Source organism: Zophobas morio, unplaced genomic scaffold, assembly GCF_036711695.1.
Source record: "Zophobas morio isolate AGI-343-1 ecotype UQ-CSIRO unplaced genomic scaffold, CSIRO_AGI_Zmor_V1 ptg000044l, whole genome shotgun sequence".
Taxonomy (NCBI): Eukaryota; Metazoa; Arthropoda; class Insecta; order Coleoptera; family Tenebrionidae; genus Zophobas; species Zophobas morio.
In genome coordinates, this window is record NW_026972149.1 from 1,376,766 (window position 1) to 1,404,229 (window position 27,464).

The window sequence follows — 27,464 nt, forward strand, 5'->3', positions numbered from 1 at the left end:
AAGCAACGAGAATTTTTTAAACTCCCAGCAGGAACTCAAGTGTTCTTTATTCAGAAATACGCAACAAACTTAATATTACTTCATCGTAGTTCAACCATACTTCACTTGGAAGTTGTTCTTGCGTATGTAACTTAGCAAACTGGCCATAGGCTCATTAAAAACATGTAAAATATTAATTAGTGCATATTTCTTACTGTTCTTACAGCAGAAAAATTTATGTACTTTCCTTCTTCTATGTATATTTAATATTTTCGTTCCAAAATTTTTCCAATGAAACTTTTGTATAATACAAAAAATAAGCTTTATTTTGTACTTGTCTGTTGACAAATTTATCAAAAAGCGTAAAACCACGTCCCTCGAATTATGCACAGTCTAATACTACAAAAGCACCTTATATTCTTTTAAATCTTGTTTAAGCCATATTATGATATTTTAAGTAAGCACGGGATTTTGAAACGAAATTAATGATACTAACGTACTGCTGTTTTGAAGTAAATTTTCTCGGATAAAATAAACGTGGGGAGACGATACTCTAAACATCTTGAAAACATTTTTAGGAATCATCTCGAGAAAATCGTTTACAATTAACTTGAGTATAAGTCATTTCGCTGATATTAAAGAGTTTTGCTGTATGTACATTTCTTCCTTTTATTTACATTTCTCGTTTAAAAGTATTTGAGTAGAGTATTTAAATTCGATTTTTCGTAAGCTTTTTTCAAATAAGTGTTTAATATTTGATCTTTAAAGTACTTTTTAATAAGTTTATTCCGGCAGTTTCTGAAATTTGAATTTACTCTTCCAAATAAAAAGTTTGTTATTTCGTTATATTAGGTCTGAGCGGGCTCCAATATCGCTTTAATTTAGTTAATTGGTCAATAATTCTACGTTAAAATGAACTTTTGTCATTCTTAATAATAATAATAATAATAGTGACAACTGAACAAGAATCAATTATAGTAAACAGACTTCGTCCGCCCCGTTACCGCTCTCCACGCAAGGAGTGGGATTTTATGACGTTCTGCGAAATATGAATTCTTTCAACTATTCAGTTTTGTATCTTTGACGCGTTTAATTTCTCTTCTTTTTATCAACGAACCTTAAATTAAGTATAAAAGCGCTGAATGGGTCTTTCCAACCGCGATTTGGCAGCCCCTCATATAGACGATCATCCAGATATACTTTCATTGAGCTTCTATACCTCCCTTAAATAATGATCCGTATCTTTGGATCTCATCTTTTTTTATTTAATAATTCACCCAATGGGATCAGCAATAATACTTTTTAAAGCAAAGCTGTTTCAAGTGAAAGTGATTTTGAAGTTGTCACATCTTTTAAACTTGACGAAAATGAAATTTACGTTTGAGAGAAAGCGGAAGAAATTATTCGTGCAATTGCTGGAGCCTGGGTTATCTCATTCAGAATCGGTTTTATAAGTTAAAATGAGCGATGAGTTTAAAACGGTCATCTTATGACTATTCTTTCAATGAATACATTTCCTTTTTTACTGTGCAGTTAGAGCGACGGCGTTTATTAAATGATCTGAAAATGGGAAAAAATAAGCAATCTGTTTGTTGGTGACAGGTAAGTTCTTGACCGATTGTTGTGGAATTTTGTGTGTACTTTAAAACTATAAACAACGTGTAGACATCATACGACAAGTTCGAACGCGTCGTAAGCGAGTTTGTTTTACGAAGTTTTTGATTCTTTAAACGGTAAGGTCATCAGGGATTGAAGGGACTGCTGTAATCGATAATAATTAGCAAGCGGTAACAAGTCGCTCTAACTAGATACATAAGCAATAACATTGTTTTATTAGCTCCACTGTGTTTGTTATTAATATGCTAAAATTTAGGCTAGAACCCACTTATCCACAACTAACCGCGCCAGAAGCAAAGTTGGCTTCTCAAAGACAGCGTTGTTCCCTCTCCAGGCAAAGTAATGTTTATCGTGATTTGGAACAAAGACGGGGTGATTTCGGGAGAATTATAAGGTAACAGGAAGCACAATAGTCAGGGTTACTCTAGTCTATTGTGGGATTATTTAAAAGCAGTGATTAGAATCAACTTGTGTGGACCCCTCAAAAGGTTTTGTTGTGGTAGAAGTCCCAAACTTTAAGATAAACAGATAAAATTATTAATAAATCAAGCTTTAGAATGATGAAAAGTTGACGAAAGATAGTGGAAAGAAAAGGAAGTACGGTATTTTAGAAAATTGTTTTCATAAGAGCGGGTTTATATGTTTTGATTTCTCGTGCAATTTTCTTTACTGTTTATTATCAATAGAGCGGAGAAGATTTTTTACTGAAGCGTTTATTTTTGATGGTGTTGTTGTTTTATGTATGCGTTCACGAAAGTATTAAAAAGCCACGGTGACATCATAAACTTCTCACTGATTTATTACGAAGGCTTCGCTTTTTTTCGTCTACATGAACAGTGGCTTTGACTTGGCTGTCCTTAATTTATGACGTTTCGAGAAGTTTTTAATCATGCGACTGCTTCTGGGGTATGGAGAACGACAATAGAGGCTTTCTCAAATCAATAAAGCCACCAAACATTTCTTACTCGTAATATCCAAACAATGTCGTGTTTCGGCTCTTGAAGCTGCGTTAATTGGTCAGGTTGGAAAGGAAGATTATGATGCTTGCAGAAACGACGAGAACGCATGAGTACAGTGGAACAGTGATAAGTTTCCAATTCCATTGTTGCGGCGTCGAGATTTTGCATGCCTCTCTCCGAAGTCTCGGAATGATCCCTAGTGGCGTCGAACAAGTCCGGATCTATTTCGAACGCGTTTACTTGGAACGCGACAAATCAATTCAAAATCATTAGATCAGAGCGCCGCTCGCATGAATTGTTACATAAAATCGACAGGAATTTTTCATTAAAGAACTTATCAAGACGTAAACTTAAACGCGGTGTCCAACGGGGAAAATATATAATGGAAACTAAGCAGCATTTAATACATGATCTGGCTACACCAAGTCAAAATTTCAATGGGTCTGCATTATTGATTCATTAGACAAATCTATCTTAGAGTATCTGTCTTCAGTAAGATTGTTGGTAAATAAATATTCACATAGTGAGGTGTCTTTTTTAATTTACTGTAAACTAAAACTCTATGGTGAATATTAAGTAAGATTAATATAATTTTTAGGCAGAAAAAGTCAAGTGGAGTGGTTCAGTAATGTTGAGTGAGAGATTTCACGATTTTAATATTGAAAATTTCACAGAAGCTCTTTTGTGGGCGTAAATAAGAAAGACCGGGAAGGGTATATATTAGAAAAGAGTGGGGAAGCAGGTATTCTGTTAATGATGTCTGTGGGCGATATCCGGGCCCAGCAGCAGCGCGGACCGTCAAACTCGAAATACCGGTTATACCGGTTTGGCGGCATTAACGAAGGGCTAGTTGCGTAGTTTGGGGCACGCCAACCATTCATTTCCGCGCTATTGGGGTTCCCATTTTAGGCGGCAGCTCGTCTGTCGCTCCGTTCATCCCTCGTTGGCCGGTAATCGAACACACAATTGGCCCCGTATGTCACTTCATCGCACAGAATACAAAGCAGGCATCGACCGAGCAAATCTCTGATGTTCTTTGTTTCAAAGTGTTTTTGTTAGAAGTATTTATCCCTTGTTTATTTTCCGCGTTTGTTGCTCCTACATCCCAGACCCAGGCCCAGACTCCCACTACATCACCAAAAAATCCGACGTTGTTTACCCTAACTGTTACCTGTTTAATTCATAAAGTAATCCCTAAATTTCCGCTGTTCCGTTGTGATTGAGAATTTAATCATGCATTTAATGACAATACCACGGCTACTAAATATCGAGGACAACTTCCGCCATCGGTTTATACCGGTTCACATTTCCCGTGTGTTTTAAATATGTACAATTCAAACGAGCCGAACACATTTACATTTTCAAGCTCAAACATTTCCTATAACCGCAAAATTTCTCCCACCCGAGTAAAACTGTTCTGTTCATTATTGTTCGCAAACACCCCCACAACCAATTCCGCAACTACACTTCACTAGAGATAAGAATACACAAATTTCCATACACGTTCCATCAGCTCTAATAGTTCGCTGCATTCATCTACTTCGTAGACAAAGTCACGTACTCTATTCGCTTAATGAAATAATGGTTCCCACGAAAATACAACTAAAACTAATAATCGTTCAAAATAAACCCACGTCCAAGCCATGTCAACAAAAACAATTTGCAGCTACCCTAGCTACCTGACCCGAAGAGTAGGCATGAATTAAGCATAAATGTAAAAGTACTTAGAAAGATGTGTGAAGATCGTAAAGTTACATTTATTGCTGCGTAAATTTTACCAGGATGTATTTTTACATCATTCAGGGTACCAGTATTTTTCACATAACACATATATTATTTATAATTTGTGTGACATTAAAGACGAACCTTGGAGTATAAAAAGAAACGGTAGGCACGAATCTCCGATCTTAAAACTCTTTCCGAATCCAGTTATTGATGCTGCTCCGGGCTATATTTTCATCTATAATAAATAGCTAATATTAAGTCATCTCGAGAGCATTTCCGATCACTGATGTATCTAGAACTTTACCCATCAGGCAAATCATCTCAAATCTACAATTAATTAAGGTAAACTAGACGCATGTCCAATACAATTGGACAATGCTATAGATTAAAGCTCTGATTGAGTTATTTGTGACGTCGTAAACAGGCCCTGTGTAGTTTTCGCACGCCTTTGCTACCCACGCTTATTTGAATAGTACGCTTTCAATGTTGTATCATCCGAGAGACAATGATAATAAAACGAGCATATGATCAAATTTGGAGATGAGCAATCCTCTTTCATCGTCACCGTATAGTCGCAACCGCAGTTATTGCCAATAGATAAAAGAAAAAAAAAAGTTGCGTAAATTTGTGGAGCCTGGTCACGGCCAACAACATATAGACTCTCGAACCGCACTTTAAAGAAAGAGCTTCGTGTTCAGCCAAGTAAAATGAGCATTGTCCACTACATCGACAACTCGACACTTATTTCTTACCGACATATAATGAAGAGCGCAACCCCGATTTTGGTTCGCGTGCGTCATATTCTCGCAGTTTCATGCTTTAGCTACATACTCACTGGAGGTATCTTGCTTCGGCTGCGTGGAGGCGGTGGTGGTGGCGGTGGTGGGCTGTTGGACCGTCTGTACCGGCGTGCTGGGCTGCGTCAGCAATGGCTGCAGGGTGAGCAGGGTCGGAGCATTTACAGGAGCGGTGCTCCCCGGCGAGGCTGCCCACCCACCTTTCATGTCCTGTAAACAACCACCGCACATTAATCAAGTGCACTTTACAGCCAGCTCACCGCAAAAGCGTGCCCCGGCGGTGTGGCAGCAGCGCTGGAGGTGGCGCACCGGTGTTAACCGGACGACCACTTCCTCATGCATTCCGAGGTCCGATGCACCCCTAACCAGGACACTCGAATTAGAACTAGACTCTATGCATTTCAAAACACGCTTCCGTATTTAGAGGTGTAAACTCTAAGAGCGAACAAATTACTTTTATCGATTTTTATTTAAAGGGTAGCACTGTAAGTACTATACAACGAATACACAAATTTAGTGTCAACGCTTACTTCAAGTTGTGCGGTGTCTCTGCCTGCGTCAAACATGTTTATTATTACTTACAATATTCCCGACGGCGCCAACCTAGTTAACGAAAGGTGTAGTAAAAAATAGATTGTTAAGTCAACACGCATCACGTTTTAGGTTGTTAAATACCTAGAAGGTTTTTTATATACATGAATTACGAGACTGGTGAAGCTGTCACAAAGTGGAGCAAACAAAACTTAAAACGAACTCAAATAATTACTAGTCCTAAATTTATAAGATGCTAAACTAAGTAATAATCCAAAACGGAATTCAAAATGAAGGGACTCGAAACGAAACCCACTTCTGCGATCGTTTGTTTAGGAGGTTAATGGACCCCTAATTAATATGTATTAAAAAATATTTTTAACGCTGATCGTCGTCGTCCGTTGTTTTCCACGTTTCGTGACCCCTACAGTACAAAAAAGTAGGTCTTCCGTTTCCGTTTGTTTGTCATCTGTGCGGATATTTATTAGACAACAAACGTTAACAAATTTCTCTGATAGTCCACATACAATTTTGCATGAGAAATGCTACTTAAATTTTATAATAAATGCAATTTTATATTTGTATTTGTGGTTTATGAATCCGCGTTAGTTTTTTACCCACACTTTCGCAAACAAAATCAAAAGTCTAACCTAGACACCGAATGCCCTAAAATCCTACAAACGTTTTGAGGTTATCCTATGCCTAGTAAATTGTTCATAAATTTATTTTTTATCCCTCCAAAAACTAGATGATGTCATCTCAAAATTGCCTACTTTACACATTTTATGTAGAATGCACCAAAATTTTGTTGTTGTTTTTAAACAAAATAAATAAAAAAGATATCTAAATCGTTTATTAAAATTAATTTTTTTATACCTCAGAAAACTTGATGACGTCATCTCAAAATTTTGCTGTATCAGTAATCTAAAAAATTGTTCGAAGGTTTCGACAGAACTTCCTTCTCCCTCATTGCTGAAATAACAGGTGCCAGCCAATTGGAAACTCACTCGGAGTAGGCACTGGAATTTCATATGACACAGAGAGAGTGATAAGCGGGAGAATGAGAGAGAGTGATAAATGAGAGAATGAAAGATATAGTGATAAATGGGAGAATAAGAGAGAGTGATAAACGGGAAAATGAGAGAGAGTGATAAACGGGAGAATGAGAGGGAGTGATAAACAAGAGAATGAAAGAGAGAGTGATAAACGGGAGAATCAGAGAGAAAGTGATAAATGGGAGAATGAGAGAGAAAGTGATAAATGGGAGAATGAGAGAAACTGATAAACGGGAGAATGAGAGAGAGTGATAAATGAGAGAATGAATGAGAAAGTGATAAATGGGAGAATAAAAGAGAGTGATAAACGTGAAAATGAGACAGTGAGTGATAAACGGGAGAATGCGTGAGAGTGATAAATGGAGATTGAAAGAGAGAGTGATAAACGGGAGAATGAGAGAGAATGATAAACAGGAGAATGAGAGAGAGGGTGATAAATGGGAGAATGAGAAAAACTGATAAACAGGAGAATGAGAGAAAGTGATAAACGGGAGAATGAGAGAGAGTGATAAATGAGAGAATGAGAGAGAGTGATAAATGGGAGAATAAGAGAGAGAGCGATTAAATGGGAGAATGAGAGAGACTGATAAACGGGAGAATGAGACAGAGTAATAAATGGGAGAATGAGGGAGAGTGATAAATGAGAGAATGAGAGAGAGTGATAAATGAGAGAAGGAGAGAAAGAAAGTGATAAACAGGAGAATGAGAGAGAGTGATAAAATGGAGAATGAGAGAGAGTGATAAATGAGAGAATGAGAGAGAGTGATAAACGGGAGAATAAGAGAGAGAGTGATAAATGAGAGAATGAGAGAGAATGATAAACGGGAGAATGAGAGAGAGTGATAAACGGGAGAATGAGAGAAAGAGTAATAAATGGGAAAATGAGAGAGAGTGATAAATGAGAGAATGAGAGAGAGAGAGTGATAAATAGGAGAATGAGAGAGAGTGATAAAAGGGAGAATGAGAGAGAGTGATAAATGAGAGAACGAGAGAGAGTGATAAACGGGAGAATGAGAGAAAGTGATAAACGGGAGAATGAGAGAGAGTGATAAATGAGAGAATGAGAGAGAGAGTGATAAATGGGAGACTGAGAAAGAGTGTGGTAAACGGGAGAATGAGAGAGAGTGATAAATGAGAGAATGAGAGAGAGAGAGTGATGAATAGGAGAACTGAGAAAACACAAATGTCTATTTTGTACATTTTGTGGATAATTTATCCACCAAAATTTTTGCAACGGCGTCATCAAATTTTTGGAGAAAATAAACAAAATAATTCTGATTCTCAGATGTACGATGTTTACAATACTCTTGAAATATTTACAAAATTTCAAAGTAGTCGGTTTTATAGTTTCTAAGTTGGTGTTTAACCTTTTTGATTTTCTTTTGAAAAAATATGCACGTCCAAGGTAAACAGTAAACACGAATTCATAAACCGTAAGTAGGTATAAAATTATTTTATTTTATAAAATTGAAATAGAATTTACTTGGCAAAATTTTGAGATGACGTTATCAAATTGTTGGCAGAGAAAATTAGACAAATTTTGGTTAGCGTTTTGGCATCTACAGGATGATTCATAACAATCAGTCCAGTAGTTTCGGAAACTAAAATTTACAACAGACAACATACAATTGCCCCAGAAAAACATACACTTAAGTGTTTTTGAAACGGATATCACTAGTTTCCTCTAAAATAAAATTGGTTGTGCTTTAAGTAGTATTTAATTTAACGATCTGTCAAAATCTGTTAAACAAATATACTTTAGAATTTAAAAAATATAATCTTGCATTGCGACGTCGCATTCAAATTTTGAGATTCAATATTTTTGTATTTTCGTTTAATTTTTGGGAATTTTCGTAATTCGCAAAATTTTCAAAATTAGCCCAATTTTTCAGATTTACCGAAGTACACAAAATGACCAGAATTTCCACATTTTCCAAAATTTCTAAAATTATCAGGTTCCCGTTGTACCACAATTGTGCAATTCAACCTTTTCCAATACTTTCAACATTTCTAGGTCTACCAAATTTTTCTCACACTTTCTAAATTTTTTCAGATTTTCTAAAATTTATAGATCTCAAGAGTCTATATCTTTGGAATTTTTGGAATCTCTACAGTCTCCAAGATTTATAAAATAATAATTAGGGTGTTCAAGGCCTTCAGTGCTTTTAGGATTTATAAAAATTAAAAAAAGCATTTTTCCGATCTTTACGATTTTTTGGTCTTTAAGATTTTTGTTTTCTTTAAAGTCTTTGGAATTTTTAAAATCTTTGGTATTTTAAGAGTTCATGCGATTTTTACAAGTTTTAGAATCTTTGGCCTTTTGGAATTTCTCTAGAACCTTTAGAATCTTTCAAGTATTCGAAACAGAATTTTAGCTTTTGACCCCTTAGAATTCTTAGAGTCTTTAGATCCTTTAGAGCCTTCCCAAACTATGGAAATATTAACACTTTGGTAATTACTAGGAGTTCTATAAATCCTAAAATTTCTGCAATTTCTAGGATCATTAGCACCCCCAAGTTCTTTAAAATTTATAAGATTTTGTTGGATCTTTTTTATATTTGGAACATTACAACTTTAGTTTATTTAGAATCTTAAGTGTCTTTACAATGCGCAGGTTCTAGTGTATGTAATCCGTGAAAGCTTTTATACTTTTTGAATCTTTCAAACCACTTTGGAATCTTTAGAATCTTTAGAAACTAGAATCACTAGAATTTCTATAATCTTTAGAGCTTTCAGATTTTCATTATTTTTAGATACTTCAGTATCTCTAAAATTTTAAATATTTTTAGATCTTAGGATTTTTATCACCTTTCCAATTTTTAAATATTTGAAATCTGTGAAATCTTCGGATTTTTGGAATCCCTGAAATCCCTTTAGAAATTTTAATTGCCGGCTTTTCTAGCTTTTTTTAATTTTTTTAAATTCCTGAAATCCTTGTAGTCCTTAGAATTTTTGGTATCCTTGAAAGCTTTAAAACCTTTGAAAGGGTTAGAATATTTGGAGGCTTTTTGTTCAGAGAATATGTCATTTGCCGAAATCAGTCTTATCTTAGCAAGTACTAGCCCCGCCCACCCACCCTCTATTTTCTTGGAAGGTATGTGATTCGCCAAAATCAATCGTATCACAGACAGACGACAGACAGGTGGAAACGGGGACCTTCTTTTTCATGATCTACGGGTTACGAAATGTAGAAAAAACATTAAATTAGCCATTTACCTTACAATGGTTCCGTAGCTTACGATCGGGAATTGATGTACGTGATATTTCACCTTCGGTGAGTCGGTTGCATGTTTATTTTATACTCATTTTTGATGCACTACAAACTGGAAACATTGAATGCACCTGTTTGAAATGTTTGTAGTGGCAAATAATACAAGGATGAAGTTCTGATAGATTTTTGTAGCTACAGTAAATATTTTTTACGATATCGCAAATGTTGCAAACAAAGAACAAGAAACAGATGATGCACAAAGCGAGTCGATAGAAAAAGTTCTACCACAACATTTTCCTAGTTTGTAGTTGATAGTCGTCGTAGGAGCGTGCTGGAGTTTTTAAGTCCTAATTTTATTTATTCTTTTCTCGTAACTGAAACCAGAATGTAAAAACGAGATTTTGTCGGTTTTAATAATTGTTTGGAAAATCTTGCGAGTTTTACTTTGTGCGTGGTTGATGTTCTTTGCTGTCAAATATGTGTAATAGAGTTTTAGTATCCTACCGGGTGAGATTCGTGATGGCACGTCTCGTCGACCGCAACCGATATCCGGATTCTTATCTGCGGTGTGTCGATCACAAAGGGCTCAAATTCTAGCAGCATTTCAATTTAATATGGGGTTAATTACTGCCTAACAATTAATTGAATTCTATTTGTCGCAGTCATCTGATAGCGCAACTATGCGCAATATGCCAATTAATTTCTGCTGAATTTGCTCCAGGCACAAAAATTTTAATGGAAACAATTTAAATATAAATTAAATTTAAACAAGATACGTCACAGCTTTGTTTTATAAATAAATAGTCTACAACAGTAACATCATCGCGCCAAAGCAGACGGAAGTGTTTCACGAGATATTATTCCGCTTCAGTTCAGTTAATAAATTTGTTAAAGGAGTCTTTTAAATTAACGTTGATATTATGCAAATTCGTAAACCGTATTCGAAATATTCATTTATACGTCAAAGTAATGAATCCGAAGAGACAAAAGACGCAGTAGTTAAGAGTGCGAAATGAAAATTGGTATGTATATATCAGAACTGTCGCCGAAATTCATTATGCATGTATGCATATACATATTTCATTTGTTTAATTAATGGAAGCGAAAAAATGGTAAAGAAATACACCAGAAAAGAATAAAGGGTATATGACTGTATTTTATATTGTCATGGTGTGTCACGCGACGTTGCCTGACGAACGCTTTATTACACCAAGATACGATCTGCAACCGGCCAAACTCGATAGAATGTTGGTTGAAATCGTAACTCAACTATTACGGTTTAACTTGCACCCCATTTAAATTGTTTAAATCTATACCCACTTAAACACTCCGAGGAAAAGTTTCTCTGCTGTCGAAACTCGTCACCAAAGTCGCACATGCGCATCACTCCCAGACCGTAAATCTCCGCCTCGCAGTCTAACATAACACACAAAGCTACAGTTCGATTTTAACAAGCCACTCGGGAATCAAGTTAGCACAGAGCTAACCCTTATCGATATATGTATCTGCGTATATTACCGTTTTGTAATGGACAGCGCCAAAAAGCCCTTGCTAAACAAATAATTAATGGTCATCGAAAATGTACAAGTCAATTAATATGTGAAATATTCTCGCGGGATACATGCACGCCCGTGTACAAAAGGAGTTTTCTAACGCGACCAAATTATCGATTTTGTGAAACAATGGCTCTGTTTTAATGTGATTATGTCAACACACTCCACCTTCTATACATATTTTTGGTGCTATGGCGCCAATCGCTTTTATGCTGGATGACAGAATAGTGCAAACCTACACAAATTTGGTAACAAAATAAATTGTTCTGACAGCTTTCAAAGTATTCGTAGATAGTTTTACGTATATGAATAGAGCTTATTTACTAATTTACAATATCATTACTATCATACAGGTATTATTGTTGTTGTTGTAGTTATTATGCAAATTTAATTATGTTCACTCTATAGAACACGTTTCGGGTCGAACTGTTTCTCCATAAACAAAATACACCAAATACAGTTGTAACAATCTCAAAATGGGTTAATATAAAATTTTGGTCTTACCTACATCGTAATTTTTATGTAATACGTTATTAAATAATTCGTGTTAAAATAAATTATTCAGTTGAGACGCGTTAAATTTAGACTACTGAATAGAAAATCCACCTATAATGTAATAATCCAAAACCAGTTAAAATGCGCCACATAATAGAAACAGCAACAGATTGAACACTCTTTAATAGTAAAATTATATTTTATAAGACACCTAGCGCATTTCATGATTAGTACATACAAGTTGCGTACAATATTAGCAAATTGTTTTAATTTTACATCAGGGGCCATTTAAGCGGACAATTAGAGAGCTGCATTGTTGGACTTGCAAACGATACTATTAATTTTCCTCCGATATCTCTACTGTTACAGCGTTATTAATTGTACACTCTAAACTGTATGTTGTTTATTAAAATGAACACACCACGTATTATAAATAGAGGGATGTGTATATTAAATTATCAAACAATTTAATTAAATGACAAGTATATTGTCGTTAATTGTAACAGGGGCCAATAAATAACATGTTCCACAAGTTAAGCACTGTTTACAGTCTCTGTAAAGACCTTGCTGTAAATTCAAATTGATTTTACAATTTGCATGCACGAATATCAGAGATTGTGTACATATTTTTCAGGTTGTGGTATGCATTTTAACCCACTTCCATGCAACGCACCTTTTTTATCTGACAAGACAGGTCGGGTTGCACGCACTCCGCTTACTATGGAACATGTAACAAAGCAAACTTTTCATGATAACGGTTGTCAATATCAATTACGTATTCCTGAAACCTGTTAACAATTATTTTTCTGTTTGTATTATTTATAGCGACTATCTTATAACCAGAATTTTTTTTTTTCTGATTTATAACTTATGTTTTATGTTGGTCGAGATTTTAATTTAAATGGACAGGGCAATTCCAAATAAAGGTCAATTTAAATCTCGATTTGTTTGATCAAAATTTGCATACATCGTCCTGAAACAATAATAAATCAGGCACGTAACGCTGGAAACTCAAGTAAAGACTATCTCGACGTTTTACAGGGAAAATATAATTTCGCTCAAATGCGTTTAGTTGCTCAAATATTATGCTTTGTTCATTAGGAGTTATACGATATTTATTAAAGTTTTTGTTTTTCGGCTGTAATAAAACATCACAGAGATTGCATCTCGTCACGAGGTACACAGCAAAGAACAACGCACAAAAAGAGTAAATATTGTTTTCCACGTGTAAAGCAAAAAAACACCGAACCGAGTGTATTTTGCATTTGTTTTGATATATCTCATTACATATTTCAGCTTAATGCGCCAACAAAACAAACATATGCAAGATAAAAATTAGCAAATCTCGCAGATGATCGTTTTTGGAGATCGCTCTCAGGAGATCGCTTCTTCTGTTTATAGCTAGTAAAACCAGTTTTTAGACGTCTCACGATCATTACCTCGACATAACGACTAATCAGAAGCGAAGTTTTTACTTTTAACGTTTGCGAGTAAAACAAACACCAACTAGGATCATATAACTATTTCGGGTGTGAAACGATTCGACGCGGTACCAATTTTTATATATTAATTTGTTTTAGTTAGTTAAACATGGTGGATGCGCCGGGACACTAGAGAAGCTGGATTACTGTTGTAGTAGTGGCACGTGGACGTGATTAAATATTCATGGAATAATCGCCGAAAAGTCCCGCCTTAATTATTTTAGTTTTAGTCATGATGTTTATCCCAAAGAAATTAGTTTTGTTTGTAATAACAGTACAAATGTAACTGGGTTAGCGTCGCGAAGTTACTATTTAAATCACGGATTTTAAAGCATATTACACGGTTTTTATGGTTTTGAATAAATAATGTAAAAAGTGTGTGCTTCGACTGGTAAATATTGCACAAACTTATTGAGATGTTATAAGAATATTTCCCACATATGCGCCCGCACCAGGTTGGAATAATAATAAGTAAAAGCATTTTATTTATATTGTGCAAATGATAGGGCGTATGTTTCCCATGATAATTGAGTTCGCATGTTGTGCAAAAGTAACAACTTTTCGGGTAGGGGCCGAAGTGAGTCGTCGTAAAAAAGTTAATTGAACCTGGGTTTCGCACCTCGTTTTATTTGAGCGATAGAGTTTAAGGATTAAAACATAATTCTCAAATGTCGTTATAAAGGTGCGAAAATGTAATACATATAAATTGTCTTTTCAGTAGGTGGAATGATACTAGAAGAATGAAATTCAAATTTGCAAGTGTAGTTGGTTTACAGCCACTCATACATTGCAATTTTAATTCGGGCCATAAAAGACAAAGCTTGCGTGGAAGCTGTGGAACTTCAGCGATTTAAAATAGAAATTAATTCGGGTAAAATATTCATAGCCTCAGGTCGGAGCAGCGCTACCGAACCTCACCTGCCCCGAGTCTTTAAATTAGTTCACAACTATGTGAACTAGCGCTGCCCGGCGCGCCAACGGCAATGTGAAACGCAACGTAACGTAACTCTCCACAACCGAATAAAACAAACAATAAACACGAAAATGAACAAGTTGCACCATTTTTCGATGACGGCAAAAATATACCAAGTGTCGATATAGCTATCTCTCTCGCACTCGTTCGTTACAATGATTTGAAACAGTTTTGCAATTTTACTAGTAAAACTTTGATCTTACCCTGTCGACAGTGGCCATTTTCTGGTTTTGTTTCTTCTGCCGGGGTTAAATTTTTGTCAACTAGTCACGTAACGCAACGTGGCGGGCCGTAACGCACTGCACCATTGCGAGAATAGAGAGCACAGTTGACGCGTCGTGTTGGAGGCATCAGTTAATGAATGAGTCCCTAATGCTGCTGTTATCGCATTGTCAAGGGAGCCGTTTCGAGAATTCGCTCACTTCTGCTAATGAATTGAATAATATTTACATTAAGAATTCAAAAATAATACATCGCGCTACATTGCCAAATTTTCAGACTGCGGAGGTATAAATTTTAATTGGATTGCCCCTCGTCGGCAAACTGAAGACATTTTCGCGCGGTATTCCCCAATTAGCCTAACACTCTCGCAAATTCACCGCGCCATCGATCAACCATCAAACAATTTCCTGCCGACACAATTTGCCCCGAAGTCACCCTACTTAGCAACTAAATCAATTACATCGACAAAAACCTCACCTCTTGTTAGTTATCTACGGCCGAATTCATCAAAATGTTCGACATTGTTTAACCTTGAAAGCGACGCCCAGGCCAGCGGCGGCCTCAAGTTATTTCTAACCCCCGCTCGAGATACACAGAGGGGGGCGGCTTCCGCCCGCCTTTTATCTCAAACGACAGTCTTAACTAAACAAAAATGTTCTGTATCCGCTACAGCTAACAAGAATTATTTTCCACACAATCATAAAATCCTATGTGATCTCGTAAGAATTACAACCGCCAATTACGGAAAATATACGATCGTTTCTTTCCTTTCTTTTGTAATTAATATGCTTAGCCTCCTTTCGTGCGAAAAAATTAAATTTATGTGTCTTGACATTAGATAACTCAAGATCTAAAACGAATAAATATTATCCAACGAGCAATGTTTACAACGCCGTTGTTTTCCAATGGAAACGAACACTCACGGAATCCACGTTAAATATAACGCACGTTCTTACGTGTTAATCACGTTTATAAACACCACAATTTTTACGCTGTCACGTTTATCTCACATTTCACTCATTAACATATTTTTTATGTTTGAATTAGGAGATTATTTTTTGATCGCTTTTTAGTGCCGCTCTTAGGAGACCGTTTTTGACTGTTTCGCGCATGCCGTCAGTGCAGCTTGGTTTTGGTCGAATTCGAAATATGAGAAATAACTGTGCTCAGAATTTGTGTATCGCATTCGTTTTGCTGTATTTGTGGCTGTTAACGGTCTTCCATTATCCACGTTGAATTTGTCATTATACTTCGATCGTTATTGGTCGGAAAGAGTTGAAGGGGGTGTTCAGCTTTAAAGTGTCGGAGGGTGGCGATAAATCTGTATCAAAAATAAACATTCTTGGGTAAGGTCCCGCAAAAGGGGCACAGTTGGGGTGTTTAATAAAATTACTAGGTACATTAAAATTTATCAATTAAAGGGAAGTGTTTTGAATCGCTGAGGCGTGTGATGAAATAAGTCTCGCGTAAGTAAACTAAGCGTGCCTATATAATGGATTGCAGAACGGACCATGCGCTATGTTAACTGGTAAATTTATATTTAATTAACTCAAAATCAACACCATGATGAATATGGTTCCGTTTGGTCCAAGTTTAGTCATATAAAATATAAATAATCCGGCAGGGAAGGTGCAAACGATGTTGATATGATGGAAACCATCGACAAAAACAATTATTATCAGAAAACGGCAAACACGTGCAATTTGCTTAATGTACTTCAATTTTGGTAATTGGAATTAATAGCTTTTATTTAAAGTTGGGCAAACAATATACCGCTGGAAGCGTTGTAGACGAATATTTTACGGTAATACGCCGCCTAAGGTCACAATGTCAATAATGTAATGTTCATGAAAATTACAATTTCGCGCTACACAACAAACCACAAACAACTTTCCCATTAACATTAGTTACAGCTTAGCCCCGTCAACACATTTTACATTTCATTTTATTTTCACAAATAATACACACAAAATAACATATTCCAAATTTGACGTTATTGCGAAGAAATGAAAAATAAAACAATCAAGCTTATCCAGTTTTTTGCTTGACATGAGCTCATCTTGACGGTAGATTTCTAAATTGCTTCAGAATGAGTATTTTAAAATTTTTCGCCTGAACAAAACAACATTTTTTACATAAGTCATTTAGTCTGAAACAACGAATACGATTCTATAAATCTGTGATAGTTGGACATGTATCGCTTCAAAGCTTTGTGTTCCATTAAAACCAACAATTAACGTTGCGCTCTATGCATAATTACGCAAAGGGTCGAGTTCTTGAGTTAATTCAATTACTACAACAAAATTATATGTGAAGGCTTTATGGAACGGGATTTGTTAAGTTTCTATGATTAAATAAATGAACTGTGCATGCTGCTATTTGAGTATAAAGTTTGGGTTATTTGTGCACACTAATAAATACGCACTAAAAGACCAAACTCCACATCATGCATGCACGCTTATTACAGGATCGCTAAAATCTGACCTGTAAAATGGTTTTGACAAATGGAAAATACCGATTTTGCGTTAGTAATGAAACCTTCTGCTATTTTGTTTGTGAATAACTACCTAATTAATAGATAAATCAATAACAACTCGGTGGCGCCCTTCAAAAAATTAATGACATTTGCGCGTCGTTGCTCTAGTAAACACGTACGATTTTAACTCATTAAAAGAAATGCTTTTTCTAGAGATCAAAGCCGACATTCAAATACTGTCAAAGGTGTATCGTTTTTAATTAGACAGATTAAAAACCTAATTCGTTTCTACGTTATATCGCGCTGTGGCCTTTGATAAAACAGGTGCAATTTTCTAACCAAATTAAAAGTAGTTAGCGGCAGTTAATTAGAGTAAAAATAGAGAAAGACGCTATAGGAGTAGCATTTTAAACAATTCACTTCAGTGTTCTCATGCATCGTTTTTTAACCGGACATGTACCGGTGGTGAATCGTTAAATAGAACATTTCGCAATGCGGATAGCAAATTCAACCGGTTTAAAGTTTTTGCGAAACACCAATAAACGGTTAAAATTAGATGTCGCTAGAGATATTTAAAGTAACGACGAGAACGCAAAACTAGTATTTATAATTACACTGGAGTTAATTAAGTTTTATAACAATCAAAATTTGTGCATTAATGCAGCAGAGCTCGATACTGCAGGCGATCGATAAGGTGTATTTGTTGTAAAGTGCATGTTGATTAATTATTTAACGTTAGAAGCAGCTTCGATTCCACAATTAGTCAGTAAACAAGGTAATGATGGGTCTCTCAATTAACGTTATGACCACTGCTAATCAAATATGTGTAAATTTATCAGGTGAAGGCTAAAATGAAAGCTTTATTATTTTAATTCAACCGTTCAAACTTTTGAAATAACAAGATTAATTAAAAATTCTTGAGCAATCGTGTATGAAGTTGTAACTATAAAGCAGGCATTAAAAGAAAAGTCTCCACAGAGACATTTAATAAATATATTATTATAGTTTAGCAGATAAAAGTGGAGTTTCTAGGTTGTTAAAAAAGAAGTTTTCTGTTGAATGCAGCGCTGCAGATATTACCTGTCAGAAAAATGGCTAACTTTTCATTGGACTTTCTTCCTTAATCTGTATTATTCTAACGATTGTAATTTGGTACCGACAAATTGTAAAAGCTTTATTATATCATTGTTAACATTCAGTGTCATCGTATCTTTACTAATTCACCCAAATTTTGATGTTATTTTGACAAAAAAGGCGATATGGTACCGCACGGAAAGCGAGCTCGTTTTTGTTAGTGATTAGTAACGCCCGTTGTGAAACTCTTATGATTATTGTATAATTGTGAAAATATTAATGATTATTTTTTAGAGAACTATGGTGCATAACCCTTACGTTACGTTGGTACCTAGAGGGCCTTAACCCCTCCGGTCCAAACTGAATAGGCACTTATTCTAAACTTGGCATAAATTTTAGATGGCACTTTTTAAATTCCACTCTTAAAATTCATACAAATAGAAATAAACGTGAAACTAACTAACTCAGAAAAAAGGGTAATACTAATTAAAGAAGTTGAACAATGTTAGAATTTTATGTATCAAAAAATTTTGCAATTTTTATTATGAACATCGCATTTCTAGACAGACGGACAGACGGACAGACAGACGGAAACGGGAGACCGAAAGTAAGAGGAAGACATAGACCAAGTAAGCGTGTGAGAAAGAGATAACAATATTGATCAAAAGCAAAAAATCTGTTAACATTTCGAGTTTGTGTGGTAATAAAATCCTACATTAAGAGAAAATTAGTGGTATTTAGTGCTGTTGTATTTCAATATTTCGAAAAGAGGAACGATATTACAATGGCGAGTTTAACTGTGTTGTGTAGATAATAATCTTAATTTAATGTGTGAACTTTTGCATGAAAATGGGGAATGTTGCACAGTGTGTGGTTACAGGTGGAGTGTCCTTTTGTTGCAGAGATTTTACGTTTACCAGTAGTCCTGTGGCGGCTGTAATGATTCGGTTGTATCAATATTTTCGGGTGAATGGTCACTGACAATATGAAAGCGTCTCCATTAGAGCAATTACATTAGCAGTCGCCGTCAAATGTGCGGAAATAAAGTAGGCTGTTTGTTTGTTTAAATCAGGTCAGAAGGACTGTAGAAATCATAGGACGAGTAAGAAAGTGGAATTGTTGAGTGTTATCGCTACTTTGTAGCGACGATCTAAGCAAATCGAGCATGGAAGCGAACCAAGATATTGGGAAAGCATCCCGACGTAAAAAAGAACTAATTTCCGTTTGGGCCGGGGGTTAAGACTAAAATCAGTAGAAAAGTTAGAGGCAGACGATTCACATTGCTCGCAAACTGCGGTCACTAGAGATTTTCTGATAGATTAAAAAACACGTTTACTTGGGATAATGGTTTAACGTATAAAGTATTTAGTATTTACTAACCGTCCCATGATTATTTACAACCTATGCCCTTTCGGTCGTTGCTTACAATAAACAACGATAAATTGCCCTCGTAAATAACCGAAAACGCCACACTTGTAGATTAATAATTAATCAATCCAACCACAGCTTCCGCTCCCATTTTACTTTAACTACAGCAATAATAATTAAAAAAATAATTACAAACGAAGCGATTTCCTCTGGAATGATCTCGTGCTTTAGAATCGCCACTACTATTTTCTTTAATCAAGTTTCATGTAGTCACTACCAAGCCGTAAAAGTTTTTATCGATTTGACTTCGTAAAACCACAAAACGAAAAGCACATGACCCGTGCTCCGCAAGAGAATCAAAAAATTAATTCATAAAGAAACATCGCAGTCTGCGATAGTCTCACTACCTTTGATAATTACGTTTAATGTTTACTTTAGAAATTGATTTCCGAGCGTGAAGCCACAAAGTTGTATCGGCTGCACTTGGAACCGGGACTTAAATACCGTTCGAAATTTACACCACAATACATTTCATTCAACATAAATAAAAATAAATAACGCTAAAATCTCAAAAACTTCGTTTAAATAAACACGAGATCAGTTTCTAAAACTGTTAAGAAGAACAAAGAAATACATTAAAAAATGATGAATGGGTTCCGGGTGATGTGACGGTTGTCCTGTAGAAACTTGAAAATCACTCATTTAATACGACGACCACATTATCACCCGGGTGCTATTCACCATCCAAATAAAAGCGCATTTTTATTAAAGAATTACGGACAAGCACAAAAATGCAGCTATTATGATAAAGGAATAATAATAATAATAATTACTTGTATTAATTTGCGTTAAGCTTTGTAGCTTGATTAAGTGACTGCCGTACTGTGTGCTCATGAACCGTATATTCCAGGTTGAAACAACAGCCTTTGTAGGTTTGTATATAATGAAAGCACATCGGTTTTTAAGAAATTCTCTCGGTTTGCCCGAGGTGGACTATGCGTCACTGTGACTTGTTACAGAAGAACAAACGAAAGAGAAACTTTTGCATTTAATGCAACTTAATTTTATTTCTTTAACTTTTAATGCGAGATTCAGATGGTCTAAAAGAGTTAAGTTAATACAATTTCACTAAAATTAGCTAACTAATTGGAGAAATTGGTTTTATGTACAAGCGCAAAAATTGAATTGGCCTTTTGTCGAAATGAAACTGTTATTAGTTTTGTGTTTATTAAAAACACAGCAAGTCTTTTCCCTTGGGTTCACTAAATAAATTTTGCATTGAATTTTCAACAGAACACGTTTTTCACTGTAATTACATAATATTCTTGGTTGCAAACTCGTTATTAAGTGGTAATACCAAATTAAACATTTTGTTAACTGGTTATCCCTTTAATACCACTTTATTTGGATTTTACGTACTTGGTTGGATTCAACACAAAAATTGTTTAAAGTGGGGGATCGATATTTGCATTACAACCCCTATGTTTGTTCGACATAACCCAAATTTAATGTAATTTCCGGATTCTCTGAGGTATTACCTAAACACGTGTCTCCGCTCATTATAATAACTCTAGTGAACAGGCATTAAACAGCGTTTCACATATTATAGATGACAGATAGCTCTGTTGTATTCCTGCTATATTATGGGCCTTCTTCGTCAAGATAATCTTCGTCATAATGCACCGCCCTTGTTCGATGTAATTACTATCAAGTATCTATCATTTTACCTTACTGTAATTTAAATTCCTCTACTAACTAAAATAGTATCGTCCTTTATAAATAGCCTTCCCTCGTAATTACAGGAGAGCAAACAACCGACACATCTATCTTAAAATCTATGTTTAGATACTCATCCACAAGTTTGTCGCTACTATCACAAATTAAAGACAAACCTATTCGAATCAAACTAATTTCTAAATTATATTATTTCGACGTATAAACATAAACACTTGAACTTAAGCTTGTTATAAGTGCCGAGAGGACATTTTTTCCTTTTTCCATTGCTAGTTTTTCTTTTATAGAGGCCAATTTTTTATTAATAGTGTACGTGTGCGAACTGACATACATGTCAGAGAGATTTGTCATAGTTTTGGAAGAATTGTTTGACGAATCACTCGATTTTTTCGCACCGGGCCAAATATAAACAAGTTAACGGAGTGCGTTCTCCTAACATAATGCGTTTGAATCAAAGACAGTGGCGGTGTATGAGTGTTTAAACCATGAGACATTAATAAATTCAAAAAACAAGCCCAACACAATATTTTTTCCTACGCTTATGCCATTTGTTATATGTGTTCCAACAACTAAAATTTCTCAAAATCATATTTTATATATATATTTTTTTTCGACTTATTAGAGTGTTAAAACAGGTTTAATGGATACTGCCATGCTTTTTTCTTAGATAAACATTAAAAGATACAACAAACCGTTCAAAAACAAATAAACTAGAACATGTTCATTTAACTGGAAAAACAGTTTAAATTTTGCTTGACTGGGGATTAAAGAGTGATATCACCGATGTATGTTGTGACTCTTGCGAACAAATGTCGCTTATAAAAGGAATAAATGCAATTGCGTTTTTTGCGCTTTAAATAAAATAACGTAACGAGCGCAGCGAGTTTCTGAAAGGGAACGAAAAGCGTTAGATCTAAAAAAAGGTTTAACGTGTATAGTAGGTACACATTTTTTCCGATATTGCTTCTGTACTGCTGCAAGGCTTGTGGTAATGTAGATATGATATACGAAATGGGTTTGCAATACATGCGGCGGTTAAAATTAGAGTTTGTCCCCTCGGCGTCAGTTGTGCACATTTTGCGTTTTGTCGGTGCTGGTAGATGGAGACACTTTGATACTGTGGCATCACGAACGAAATAAAATATATGAAACGAGATATCGTCATTGTAACAAAGAGCACTGCAATATAATGCAGGAAAAAACTGATTTATTTGTCAGATGTTGTGGTAAGAGTTTGCAACAGGTGCATGAGATTGCCGCTAAAAGTCCGCAGTCGACAAACTCACCTTCTTGGTGGTGTCGCTGTAGTTGTCACGCAACAGTGAGACGTGTAGATAATTTAGATAGAGCGGGGTCGTAGCGCGAACGGGGTGGTAATTTGAATCATATTTAATTTCGTTGATATTGCGACGTCGCAATTGTTTGTAAGCAGATCAGCATATCTGAAATAAGTGAAAAAATTAGACGAATCGGCCTTTGAGAATTTATTCAGAAGAGCAAGGCGGTGTCATATTCCGCCTTTTCAATACAATCCGAAGAATGCGATAATCAAAAGAAACAAAGCATTGGTAGTTGATGCGTGATACTCCTAGCTCTCAGTCAGAACTTTGATCGCGTATTCAAATATGTCTTTGTATAGCGACGCATCTGTAAGCTTCAAACGGCGATCGCAACGAAAGAGAAAATCGGGGTGTCGAGATTTTGGCGAATAGTATTACCAGATGCACGGAAAAAGAATGCAGGACAAACGGCATCATGTCGCAACTGTATCGGGGCGTTACGGCATGTCACAGCCGTTTGTTATTCGCCGATTGTAAAACACGAATTTGAATCTACGCGTTTGCTTTGCATCAGTTAATATTAATAGCGGCACCGATGTTATCTTTTCATAAACGAGAACAAAACAAACAACGGAAGCCGAAAGGGGTGCGCCCCCTGGCTCACGTGTCCCATAATGCAGAGGTGCGCCAGGTCAAATCGCTGGAGAATCCCCTATCTACCATAATCACTAACTCCATAACTGGGCACCGGAAGTTGCGTATCGACCATCACAGCTACGCATCATCTTCTCTCTCGAGGACCACCAACTTCCGCAGCTGTCGCAATGAAAACTGCTTTTTATTCTATTTAGCCCCTTTGAGACGCTCTGCGGAACTCTGGCCACTATACCCCCTTAACTTACGTGCTGCGCGGAAACAAATCGCAGCTACAGATGGAATTATACCGCGGGGATGGCCAATCAACTGCCCACATTCGACTCCCACAACTCAAAGTTCAATGAGCGCCAACTTTCGATTTACCATCAAATTTTAAACAACTAATTCTCCATTGGATCGTACATCGCTCCCAGACACTACAACGTACGACCACCACGACTGCACAAACACACCACTATTTTTCTTGCACAATCTGAACTCGCCTTGTTCTCTCATCACTATTTAATCCGTTAGGAAAACACCTCACAGATACATCTAAAGCACGATCGAGCGTGACAGTGATCTAAGCAGGCGTTACTTAACAGTGAAAGTGTATAATGCGTCTCATCCGTACGTGTGTCACCTGGGAGTTGAAACGCGAACGTTTCGTAGATTTTGTATATTTTTGAAATTTTCTTATTATATTTATTTCATGTCATGAATTTTTTGCTCATTTTATATGTGACAATTGTTATAAATGTACTACACCCGAGTTTCTTGCCTTACTCAAGAATAAACTTTTTCGTTTCAAAACATCTGGTTGTTCTCTCAGTTTGTTATTAAGAAGTTAACAGAGTGTGTTTTCGTAAAATAATGTGTTCGAATCATAGACAGTGGCGAAGTATGGGTGATTAACTATGATATGCTAATGAATTCAGAAAAAAATCGACAGGATATTATTTAACTTCTTACACTGTTACTGGTATTACTTTTTTTGCACGATAATAAGTATATCATTTATTGTTATTACAGCCATTATTGCCATTTTCTATTGATGCTGATTTTAGAAATCCAACGTAACCAGTGCTTCAGTTTTAGCTTGCCATAAGAAGTATCCCCTCTTACTCTAGACGAGTGAAGTTGGTGTTCGCGTTCGGTTTTAAAGCAGCGCTGAAGAGGCCGCCTTTGCTTGGTTCCTTTTTACTACAATCAATTTGAAAAGTTGATACATTCTTGTCTTTATCATCGCTAAACGGCTAAGGCGTTATTGGTACAGAGGGCGAAACGCTTTAAATTTTTTATGAAAGCAGATCCTTGAAGTTCCACGACCTCGCTTTGTGCAGTAATTTCTAGAGAGCTCGACATTCCGAAACAAGAATACCTGTACAAAGCTACGACGAAGAGAATCTATATTTTACCACATGTGGTACGCGTAACGCAGTAAGCCGGGCCCAGTTTCAAAAAGACCACGACATTTTCATCTCCTTTTCAGTCAACTTGAGTTTGTTAAATCAAGTATTATCCTTTGTGAGTTTTGCACACAACACGATTAAAAGGAATTTAAAATTATTTGAAACTTAACCCAATTGCAGCTCCTTTGTTTACATTCTCTCTCCAACTTAACTGAATACTCTCTGCTAATGCTATTTGCTCCTCATTAGAATCCATGAGAAATCTACACAGCTACCACTCACTTTTCATACGGTTAATCTTTACCTCCGTCTTATACAGATTCAAATTTTTTGCGAAGACGTTCCACGTAAAAGCGACACCTGAAGATGTAGCCGCCGCTTTGTTATGCAATTTATTTCTACTCTAAACGGGACATCTAGATATTATTATGGTAAACATTATATCAACGCCTGGAATATCGGTGCAATGCGGTGAACATCATCTTATCCTGACGTTGAATAACAATGAGATCCTAAAGCACGGATCAATTACTATGCACTGCGATATTTCACTGTTGGGCATGCAGGCGGCAGAAAAGCATACATTTTTTGACAAAAAGCCAATCTCCAACGTCGCTTAAAGTTTGATTATCTACAACAAATGCTTACTTGTGCAAGCCTGACTAATTAAAATAATGTTACGTTTGACGACCGAATAATTAATCGGGCGTAGGTAAAAACTCAACAATTATGTACAGAAATTATTCCGGCGAATTCCACTGGACGCTCTTGACTGATTCCACTAGCTGAATAATCCATTCCCGACGGTCGCCTCTATTTAAACCCATACTTCTCCGATCGAGATCTTTCACGAACATCTATCGCGACTCCGCTTCGAGACTTCCGGTATGCGCCCGCCGCTCGGCCGTCGATGAGTCACCGTTCATCGACACACATACTAGAAAAACTCATAGACGTCAGACCGGGGTGCTTCAGTTAGTTTGATTGTAACAAAGTTTATCTATCGTTGTTCGAATTTATATCGCCTACAATCGTAATTTTAAACAATTTGTTTTTATTTAATTTTTGTTCGACTAAAACGTCAGGTATATGAAACATTCACATGCCTTTAGTGTTTATTGTTTCATAACGTAATTAATTATAGCTCGATGCATTATTAACAAAACTAATGAAATGCGCTGTCATATAAAATGGAAATATTCAGTAATTTATAATTTACCAAAATATATAATTACTATTTTAATAATTTACATGTTGCAGTTCTAGGTCAGAATTGGTTGGTGGTGCTACATAACGAGGACATCAAACATGCAGTATAAACAAAACGTACAAATATATCGATGTTGTTACATGGAAAAAAATTGCTATTGTATTCGCAAAACGGTAGTGTTCCAAATATACAATATTTCAGACGTTTGTCAATATTTAAGTCCCGTTGGACTTTTCTCGTGTTCAACGAGCATGGTTTAATACTTTATTTTTCTGTTGAAAAAACAGGAAAAATAGGTGAATTTATTGCAGACCAGAAAGCAATGACGTGCAGTAATGCATTGTATTACGCTTGAGAAAAAAGTTGATACCACTTCCTGTTTGGTTCGAAGTTAAAATATTGGGTAAGTAATATGCTCGGATAGCTAATAGAGAATCGTTTAATCTCACGAAGAGATTGCTGTTTTTAGTAAATACAATAAGCATATTTTTTTTAATTAGTTTGTCTACAAACACAATCTCTCAGGATTAATCCTTTTGAAACGTAGCTCATAATTATCTATTTTTTTACAGTTCGAGTAGCAGTTTGCTGACAAAAAATAAGCGAAGTAATTAGACATGTCATAAACACGAAAAACAACTTTTTTGAAATAAGAACGCTGCTTTTGTAAATACTAAATTAAATGAATAATAAGTGCAAAGGGTATTATTCTTGTTATTACGTATATTAATAATAAGTATTTATGAGCTGTAGAATGTAAAACAAATTATTTTTTTTGGAGATTTTTGACTTCTGTTCACCTCTGCGAAAGTGTCTTGAAATTATGTTTAAGCTTTCATTTAGCTGTTGAAATAATTATGTACCTGGGCGCACTTTAACCCAACGTAAGTAAGTTTACAAAGTCTTATAATATGGGTAAGATAAAGCTCATTTTAGGTTAGTCAGTTGTTCGGGGTGTTCGAAGCTATTGTAATGTTCTTTTGTGTGAAGCAAGAACAGAAATCAATGTTTGTCTCCCTAACTTGAAAATTTTTCACAAAGTGGGATCATATTTAATATAATTATTAAATTATGATTGTCAACCTTTATTTTTCTAATTTTGACAAAAGTTTTAGGCAACGCTTTGATTCAACGCCTTTAGCTTTCCCAACTGTAAAACCGTTAAGGCTGTCATCGCCTAAAATTACTTTTTCGTTAGATGTTTGGTTTGAGAGGCGAGTAGTAGATTGGGTTTTTTGGTTAATCTGGAGGTGTTAGCAGTGTCGTTAATTCCAGGCCCGATGTGCCTAGCTACGTCTGTGATGAGGAGTCTAGGGGATTGGAAGGCGCTATAGCGTGCGCGCGAAGCGTTTATTCCATCAAAAAACAACCTTATTCAAAACGTTCATAATGTAATGAAATGGCTAACTAACATGCCATAGGCGATGCAAATGGCGTCCTGTTCGATATTTGCGCGGCGACATCTCGATGTCTTGTTCGAGTGGCGAGTGATGGATATAGGTGTTTATGTGGTGCAAAGAGAAGAAGAGAAGATAAAAGGCGAGAGGCAAGATCGCAGCTTAAGTGCCACCTAGTTATACGGCAAGTGAGGATAGATTAAGTGTCAAGGATGGAAGCGTCGTGGCTATTGGAAAAGCGACGTTTGCCAGCCGCTCTTGGCCACTTCTCCGCACAAT

The 27,464-nt window shown here is 36.0% G+C and overlaps 1 protein-coding gene across 4 annotated transcripts in view; it reads right to left on the bottom strand.

The window, feature by feature from the left end:
• The window catches only part of LOC135141582 (cytotoxic granule associated RNA binding protein TIA1), a 217,030-nt gene that overhangs the window by 99,273 nt on the left and 90,293 nt on the right, over positions 1–27,464 (bottom strand). For all 4 annotated transcript variants that reach the window (XR_010282400.1, XM_064072817.1, XM_064072815.1 and 1 more), the window contains exon 2: positions 5,116–5,287. Coding sequence is in view for 3 of the 4 variants with exons in the window: in XM_064072817.1 (XP_063928887.1) it covers positions 5,116–5,287 (172 nt within the window). In the remaining variant the exon portion in view is untranslated. The remainder of the gene's footprint in view (positions 1–5,115; positions 5,288–27,464) is intronic.